The following is an 8660-nucleotide window of genomic DNA, read 5'->3' on the forward strand; positions in this document are numbered from 1 at the left end:
GACAGAGCGCTGTACAAGGAACAGCTGCTGTCTGGATCTCAGCCGGGGCAGCCGCCGGCCAGAGGCAAAAAAGAAAATCTGCCAACAGGCCATAGGCTTTGTCTCCCACCCGAAAAAGAACCTCGTGGGAGCGTCGGTTTCACGCAGTGGAGAAAACCGGGCCAGGGCTCCTGGCACCATCGCTTCCAACAAGCACTTCCGGAGCTGGGACTTCTCCGGGAAGGTCTGGTGAATCTGTGCTGCACCACGAAGGACTAAGAGCTCTCGTTCTAGGGCCTGATGCCAGCCTGGGTATGTGGATTTGCACCTCACCGACCTCCCACCACTGTCCGGGTGAAATTCACATCCTGGAACGGTTTGGTAGGAAAGCACCAGTGGGACGCACCGGCAGGGAGAGGGACAGACACCGGCAGAGACACCTATGATGCTCAGACAAACGAGTGGGACACGGAAGAGCGAACAAACACATTCACATTGGCCTTCGTGGTCTCTCCCCGGAGGAGCCGGCCCCGTGCCATCTCCTGCACAGAGAGGAGCCGGGCCCCTGCAGGCCGGGAAAAGAGAACGGCTTCCCCAGCGGACATCAGAGCCATGACCCAAGTCAGCGTCCCCTTCCCATGCCTTCAGCCTGCCCCCCGGCTTAGCGGGGTGTGAGCGCCTCTCTTGCAGAAGGACGAAATCGGAGAACTTCCGAGAGTTGTGCCCTTTTATGACCATCACGGCCTCCGTTAATATTTCCAGAGGCCTTCGAGGTTAGACGGAGAGGGCCAAGGAGCAGGGATAGAACGGCGAGCGGCCGTATTTCGAACAAAACGGGCCCCGGGGAGGTCTATATATCTTGGCGACGCCCAGGGCCGGTGCAAGGAAGTTCCCTGGACGAGGCGAGGTGGTGCATTGGCAAAGGGGGCTGTTTGAGCGGGGCTGTGTGTGTGGGTGTGCGTGCAGGGCCGGTGCAAGGAAGTTTCGCGCCCTAGGTGAAACTTCCACCTTGCACCCCCACTCCCAGCCCTGCGGCAGCTCCCTGGCTCCCCGCCCCCGCCCTGAGGCACCCCCCCCCCGTGGCAACTGCCCCCCCCCCAGGGAGCCGTGCAGCAGCTCCCCACCCCAGCTCACCTCTGCTCCGCCTCCTCCCCGAGCACCCACCCAGGAACAAGGGCGGGGCATTGGGGGAAAGGGGCGGAGCACCCACCCAGGAAAATGAAAGTCGGCACCTGGGTGATCAGCCGAGGTCTCTCTCAGGACAAGGGCAGAGGGGTGAACAGAGCGCTGGAAGTCAGGGGATTAGGCCTCAGCCTCGACGCCCCGTGTCCCATTAACGCAACCCGCCAAGTCGCACGTGTCCCGCACGCCAGCTGCACCCCTTCTAGCCAGCTGATGGGCTGGGACATCAGGAAGAGCAAGGGGTCAGAGATACCAGCATCATCCGAAGTCACCCCCTACTCTAGCCAATCGTGATCAGAGTCTGTGCAGCGCCTGGCACGCTGGGCCTGGCCCCTGATCTCGGTCCGGGTCTGTGCAGCGCCCAGCAAAACGGGGCCTGGATTTCTGCTAGGGCCTCTCGGTGCTTCCTGAACACCCGTTTCCCATTGATTCCGGGGGAGGGGGGGGGGGGCAGCGCTCTCTGCCTTGTGGGGAGGTCAAAGCAGATGATCTGGGTGTTCCCTTCTGGCCTTAACATGTACAGGTCTCCCAGCGCTGCCTCTGCCTGGAGGTCAAGCACCCGCTAGGGCAGGCGAAGCTTGGCACGGGGAGCCCATGGGATGAAACCGATCATGAGGGAATCGGCCTCCTGGTGCCACAGTGTTTGGGGCCCCACCTTGGGCGGCTTCTCACACCGGCCCAACCACCCAGCGCTCCCCATCGGCTGAGCCTGGGCGGGCACGGTTGGGTTTCCCAAGCCAGCTTGTTTACCGAAAGCATTGGGCGAGGGCCACTCACCAGGCCGGTTCCTCCAGTCTGGGAGGAGACGGGGCCTTACGCAAAGAGCTTTGTGGATGTGTCCTTGGCAGGGACCGGCCGCGCCCTGCTAACGTCAGCCGTGACGAGAGCAGCGCGTGAAGAGGGGGGGAAGGAAACATGCATCTGGGCTGCGCTCAGCACCTGGGGATGTGCCCCCACTCACAGCAGGCCCGAGACAAATCTAAACTGATCAAGCTTCTCACGGGGAAGATGGCAGCGGACAGACCTGCGCTAGCTTTAACCTAGCCCACCCGGAGCAACGAGCCAGACTGGGCAAGCGCGCCCAGACCCCAGGGTAATTACCGGTGGTTATGCTGCTCCCGGCCCTCGGCTAGCTCGATTAAAGCTCATTGGGGCCGGTCAGCCCATGACTGCACTCCAGGCGAAGGGATGACGGGAACGGAGAGAGATGTCCCACGCCAAGCCAGAGAGTCTTGTGATTAAAAAGCAAATCCCACTCCTGCCACCTGTAAAATGGAGGAAGTGCTTTCTGGATCCCCCAGTGCAGCTGGGAAGATAACTCCCTTACTAGAACAATGGGGCTATACGGGTGATTGTTCTTCTAAAGCTTATTTATGGAAGCTAGAACTCTCCCTTCAGCCTAAGGTCCTGACACCCAGCTCCTCAAAGGGATCTAGACACCTAACTCCCAATGGATGCTCCCTAAGCACAGGGCCATCCTTCCTCTTTATTAAGCCGTGCCTCAGTTTCCCCTATCTTGTATGGGTTTAGTTTGGAAGCTGTTCGGGGCAGAGACCAGCTCCTTTGAAGATTCCCTCCCCGCCCCCCTTATTAAGAAAGGAGATGCTCAGATAGCAGGTGGAGGGGAGATATGGGACATTATGTGTTATGCACAATAGGGCTGAAATGCCATTAAGATGCCTGTTGTGTTTTATACTCTTCAGACAAAGTGAGGAAGGACTTGCAGTAGGGGTACACCGAGCCATCACACAGCGCCCAGGCTGTAGGCCCATCCCAAAAAACCACATGCAAAAAAAAAAAAAAAAAGTTACACACACACAAAAAACAAACACTGTCCAATCTCATGGCTTTCTTTGTTTTATTTCCACCATTTTTTTTTTTAAATCCTCAAGATTCAGCAATAACACCACAATGATGATTAAAAAAGCATTTGTCACTTATAAACATATCACTTCCCGGTTACATCTGGCTGGGTTGTTTTTCTTTAATTAAACTTTTTAATAACACGGAAAAATATATATATTATTTCAGAATATTACAAAAAGATAAATATAATATAAAATTCTGTCTTGAATAAATAAGATTCTATAAATAATTTTGGTTTCTGGTCTATCATTAAAGGTAAACATCAGCTTTGTTTTTTGTTTCCAAGAGCAACAGTTAAAAAGCAATGGGAATTGTTCACACAGAAAACGGAACATGAAAGATCTCACTAGGCCTCGGAGCTGCAAAGAGGGCATCACAAGCTACCACAGCGGGATTCGGAGCTAGATACCAGTGTTGCCAAAGCTGTGTGAGGTTTAGTGCGGTTCTGAAAGCCCAAGCTTCGGGAGTCATGTGATCAGAGCAGACCCTTAGCTGGTCTTTAAAAGAAAAAGCAAGTTTTTATCCTGTGGGCTGGACTGGGGAGCACTTCACAACCTCGGCTTTGTGCAAGGAGGCGAGCAATGCACACTTAGTGTCTCCCCCTCCCACCCCTTCAGAGTTCTTGCTACATGGCAAGGGCTGACCGGTTTAACACTATGGCTTTGGAGACCAACTCCCCAGAAATCAAGGTCAACCTTGCTGTCATGTTGACCGAGCTTTGAATGGGGTGGCTAACTGGGGAGGCGGGGGTGGAACAAAGACCCCTCCCTCCCCATGACCTTTGGATTCTGGGAGGGGACACACCACATCTTCATTGCAAACTGCCCAATCATGTCAGTGCTGCCTTCCTGCTCCACCCAGCGATATTGCCAGCTCAGATTGTCTCATCTTCCCCTTTAAGACATTAGAGCTTTCTTACTCTCCTTCCCCCCCCCCCCCAGTCCGTTTCACCCTTCCCTTTGCAGCTGGGCCAATGCAATTGACATAAATACTGCAGTAACACTACGGTCTTTGGAGAGAAATACATCCCCCGCCAACTTAAAGCAAGAGCTGTTTCATATCAGTTAAGTCCAATCGTTTTCACTGTGGTCCACCGACCCCTGCGGGGGGTCTGCAGACGGTGTCAAAGAATTCCAAAGGGATCTACACCTCCATTCACAATTTAGGGGAACCCTTCCCGAAATATTCACAGCATGAAATAAGGGTAAAGGCAGAGGAGGAAAGCAGCACCATTCAAGCTGAATTTATCCCACCCCAGACACCCCTAATATGCTGATGTGGTCCACCCCAAACAATCTGCTACATATGGGGCATAAAACTGCACCGTCCCCACCCCACAGCTCCAAGTTAGTCCGTTTTCAGGGATGCACGCCGGCCCCACGGGGCTTTTCCCCTCACCCGCTGTAATGCAGACGAGTCCGGTGGAAAGCCGGACATGGGGGAGGCGTGGAGACCGGCAGTCCCTGACTTGAAGCAAGTAAGCACTTCCGGACGGCGGGGGTTGGGCAAGGCACTTTGGCGGTGTCATCTGGCACTTTAGGACGAGCGGGCGGAGGAAGGCAGGAGGACGAGCCCTATACCGAGGGGGCAGCGGCCCCTGCCAGCCACGCCCCGCGCCCAGATAGCAGGAGCAAGTCACTTAAAAGGCATGGCTACATCTGGCCAGGCAGGGAGCTTGCCTTGCCCAGCTGGCATCTGCATTGTGCACATCTGGATGCATGTCCCCCCCTTCCCTCCCCCACTGTGGGGAGCTCATGTCCCACACCAGGGGAGGTCACCCCACCCTCCAGACAGGAGCAGCCCCTGCCAACATCTGGCTGGGGAGCTGCTGTCCCCTCCCCAAACATCTGGACCAGCAGCTGGAGGGGCCAGGGGGCAGCGTCTGGAGGGATCTTGGAAGCAGGACCAAGGGGTCACCCTTTGCTCCAAGGAATTGATTGCGACCCCTCCCCCTTTCTCCACCCCATTAGATTCCCTCCCTTGGCCTGGAGGCTATTCCAAGCCCTCCCCGGCCTCCGACACAGAGATGCGGTTGAAGATGGGCAGGCGGCGGGTCCCGCTCCAGGTGCCGCTGCTGGGCAGGATCTCGAAGACGGGCGATTCGGAGCCGCTGAGACTGCCCGAGCTGCTGTAGCAATCCTGGTCGGAGAGCGAGTTGGAGGAAGGGGTCCTAGGGAGGCCAGAGGCGACGGGCGCGCCCGGGGCGGCGGCAAAGTAGTCTCGGTGGCTCTCGAAGGCGCCCAGCCTGGCGGTGCCGCCGCAACGGCAGGTACAGCGCCCTCCAGGGGCGGAGGCGGCCAGGGCTTCTCCGAGGGTGGCCATGCGAGGGACGGGCTCCGAGTTGAGGCGGGCGAAGGGCGGCGAGAGGAGGTCGCTGGCGGGAGGTGGGGAGATAGAGGGTGCCCGGGCGAAAGAGGCCGGGTCGGAGATGCCGGGCGGTGGGGAGCCCTGGCGGGCAGCAGGCACCCCGGTGTAGCTGAGGCTCTGGCGCAGAAGCTGTGGGGAGGCGGCCAGCCCCCGCTCTTCCGGGTAGTGGACGAAGTGGCAGCGGGAGCCGTAGGGGCATTCGCCGTGGAGGTAGAATTTGTGGCACAGCTCCGTCTTGTATTTGGGGTGGCGGCTCAGACTCCGAAGCTCCCCGGCCCCGTGGGCGAACTGGCACTTGGCCCCGTACCGGCAGCGGCCCGTCTCGCTGTAGGTCCGGCACAGCTCCGTCTTGTAGCGGGCCGAGAGGGCGGGGGCCGGCGGGGGCTGCAGCGGGGGGAAGCCGGGCGGGGGGGGCGGCAGGGCTCGGCCCTCGATCAGGCTGAGGGAGCGGTCGGTGCGGAACGAGGGGCGCGGGGCCGCCGGCTCGGGCAGGGAGCACGCCTGCTCCGTGCTGGGGCTCCAGACGGTGCGCAGGGGCCAGATGTGGGCGTCGCCGCTGCCCCCAGCGTCCTGCCCCTCGCTTAGATTCAGGTTCCGGAGGTTCTGTGGGGCGGGGAGAGAGGAAAAAGGGGGGGTTAATGCCTGGCTCTGACATCCCCTCCCCCCAGACAAGATGGGGGCACCTAACAGATACCCCTGGAGCTGGGCATTGCCCCAACTACGGAGAGAGAGACACACACACCCCGGCCGCTTTGCCTACAGCAAACAGCACCTGGGAGAGCCAGGCTCTCCGGGGAGGGGGGGATGGGGCTGCGCTCTGGTGACTCACAGGCCCGGCCATGGCACAGGGCCCAGGGTTATTTATAAAGTCCTGGGACCGGGCCCAAGGGGGAGGGTTTTATACTGGCACGGACCCCCCCCCCTTCCAAAGAAAGGGGCCTTCCGCCAGCCTGCTGTATGGGGTCCGGCGAGCGATTGTGGGGCAGTGGGAAAAGTGAGGTGCCCCCGAGAAATCCATGGTGGGGGGGGCGGAGGGGGGCACGAGAAGAGAAGTGACAGAACTGAAGAGGGGCAGAGTCCCCTGGTGTGTACCCCACCCTGGTGTAAACCTAAACGGGGAACTTCCCTTTCTCCTCGACTCTTTCCATTCCCCCCCCCCGCACCAAGGGGGTCCTCCACCCTCCACTGACCCAGAAAGGAGCCCTACTCAAAACCACCGCCCCCCCCCCCACACAGTCGCCTAAGCTGCACCCCCCCCCCCAAGTTCCCACTGCACCCGAAGTTGCTGCCTTCTCCCCCCCCCCGCAGCAGCCCGCTATGGCGGCGGGGAGGAATGCCATTCTAGGTCACTTTAACCCTTTCCTGACCGCTGGGAATTTCTCCCCCACACCCCCCCAGCCGGGGCGGGGGACACCTCTAGGGACCGTGCCGTGTCTCGAAAGACTTTTGGAAATTAACCCGACCGGCCAGACACTCAATCAACACCAAAAACAATCAATCGCCGGGCAGAGGGGAGACGGGTCGCTCCCCTGGCTGCTGGTTTGGGGGTTTTTTTGGGGTGGGGTGGGGGGTTAGGGTGGTCCTGCCTTTAGCAGCAGCTCCTGAGCGCAGCCCCCCTCCCTCCCCAACTACGCTTCATTTACCGAATGGGGAAGTGCTCGCCCCCCGGTTGGCGCGCTCCGTTCTGAACAGAGCCGAGCAAAGCGAATTCACTCCGGCGAGGATTTCGCACTAAACCACCCCCCCCCCCCGCCCCCCAAGCCCAGCCGGCGGGTAGCCCTCGAGAACTGGGGGCGGGGGGGCTGGAGAGTCACCCCCACAAGTCCGCCCAGCTCCACAGCCTCAAAAACTTTCCTTTCTGGGGCCCGAGAGGACCCCCCCCCCCTCAAAAATCAAAAAGAAGCGACGCCAAGTTACCACTCCCGGCAATGGAGCCGAGCTCCCAACTCCGGATCAGACTCGCCTTAGCAACTTTCTGTCCCTTTTTCCAAAAAGGGGGGGGGGGGGCAGACCGAGCGGAGATCTTTTCGGGGGGGGGCTGTTTTCTAGGGCCCCCCCCCCGATTTTTGCTACGATTCTGTGCAATCGAGTGACCCATCTAGCTCAGGCTACAAACAATATTTTAAGGGGCGGGGGAGAGATTTGGCAAGAGTTTTGGCAGGAGAAAACCCCCCCCCCCCATAAATCAGTCATAGCCCGGTTTAGGGGAGCCGGGCTAGGAAATTCAGCCCACACCCCAGGAGACGAGCTCGCCTCTTACCTCATACAAGGTTTTTACATCCACCATGGAGCTCATGGCGAAGCAGGAGATGAGAGAGGAACAGCTGGAGAGAGGAGGGAATCTGTGGGTCTGTCTGTCTTCCCCTGGGTGGGAACCGCTTTAACCCACCAGGGCCTGAGCTAAGAACCCAGAGATTAATCAGCCCCTTATATAGGCGAGCTGGGAGGAGCTACAAGAAGCCCCGCCTCCCATGAGCTCATCTCAAAAAAGCCACTCCTGAGAGTTGGGCTGGATGGATGGGCGTGGGAAAAGACCAAACCGAAGGTGGATTGGGGAGGGGGAAAGCCAGGGAGGAAAGAGAGAGAGAGGGAATGAATGAACAGATGGTGGGAGGAGGAGAAAAGAAGGGGGGTGAGAAACAGGCCCCAGAAGGGGTCAATGTAGGGTGACCAGACGTCCCGCCATTAGGGGCTTTGTTTTATATACGCAACTATTACCTCCCCCCACCCCAAAAAACCCAACAAAACTTGCTACCTGGCCACCTCAGGTAAATTTGGTCACCCTAGGTAAACATCAGCTGTCAGGGGGGCTGTTTGGCTCCGCTGGGTGATTGGATTTGGTCCTGTCATCCTGGGGGGGGGGGTCCCTGGCAAGCTTAGAGGCCTGGTTGAGCTGAAGAACAAATTCAGGAGGGTTTCCGGGCCAGGGGAATAAAATCTCCTGTTTTCCCATCAGCACCGGCAGTTTTCATTTCTTCCAACAGAGGTCGCATCAGTCGTCCTTTCAAGCTGCCTCTCGGTCGCCAGCCACAGGCCGCAACCCGCTCCGGGTGGCTCTGAGGCTGGCAGGCCCTAGGGTGGCTGGCATGGAGAGCTGGCACGCTCGGTGCTGCAGCACGGCCCTGCAGGGCGCTCCCGTACGAGCCGGGCCCCTGGCCGCTCACACGCACACCAGGGTGGCCTTTGGGCTGGTCTAACTCGTGCCCTGCGCCCTGCGGGTCCAAACCCTGTGTAACTTGCAATGTCACGATTTCTGGGCAATCAGG

At 59.0% G+C, this 8660-nt stretch overlaps 1 protein-coding gene across 1 annotated transcript; it reads right to left on the reverse strand.

Moving 5' to 3' along the window:
* Nucleotides 1-3002: 3002 nt before the first annotated feature.
* ZFP36 (ZFP36 ring finger protein) lies at nucleotides 3003-7780 on the reverse strand. Its single transcript, XM_054009797.1, has 2 exons — nucleotides 7655-7780; nucleotides 3003-5997 (listed from the first exon to the last, which is right to left on the reverse strand). Exons 1-2 carry the CDS (start codon nucleotides 7688-7690, stop codon nucleotides 5020-5022), a joined length of 1014 nt encoding a protein of 337 aa, XP_053865772.1. The 5' UTR covers nucleotides 7691-7780; the 3' UTR covers nucleotides 3003-5019.
* Nucleotides 7781-8660: the final 880 nt, after the last annotated feature.

The sequence above is a fragment of the Malaclemys terrapin genome, chromosome 20 (genome assembly GCF_027887155.1).
Source record: "Malaclemys terrapin pileata isolate rMalTer1 chromosome 20, rMalTer1.hap1, whole genome shotgun sequence".
NCBI lineage: Eukaryota > Metazoa > Chordata > Testudines > Emydidae > Malaclemys > Malaclemys terrapin.

What these genes read in the sequence shown, in the direction of transcription:
- ZFP36 (XM_054009797.1), bottom strand. Translation starts at nt 7,690, where the DNA reads ATGAGCTCCATGGTGGATGTAAAAACCTTGTATGAG. An exon ending in ATGTAAAAACCTTGTATGAG is followed by an intron (nt 5,998 to 7,654) that starts GTAAGAGGCGAG and finishes CCCGCCCCACAG; the next exon opens with AACCTCCGGAACCTGAATCT.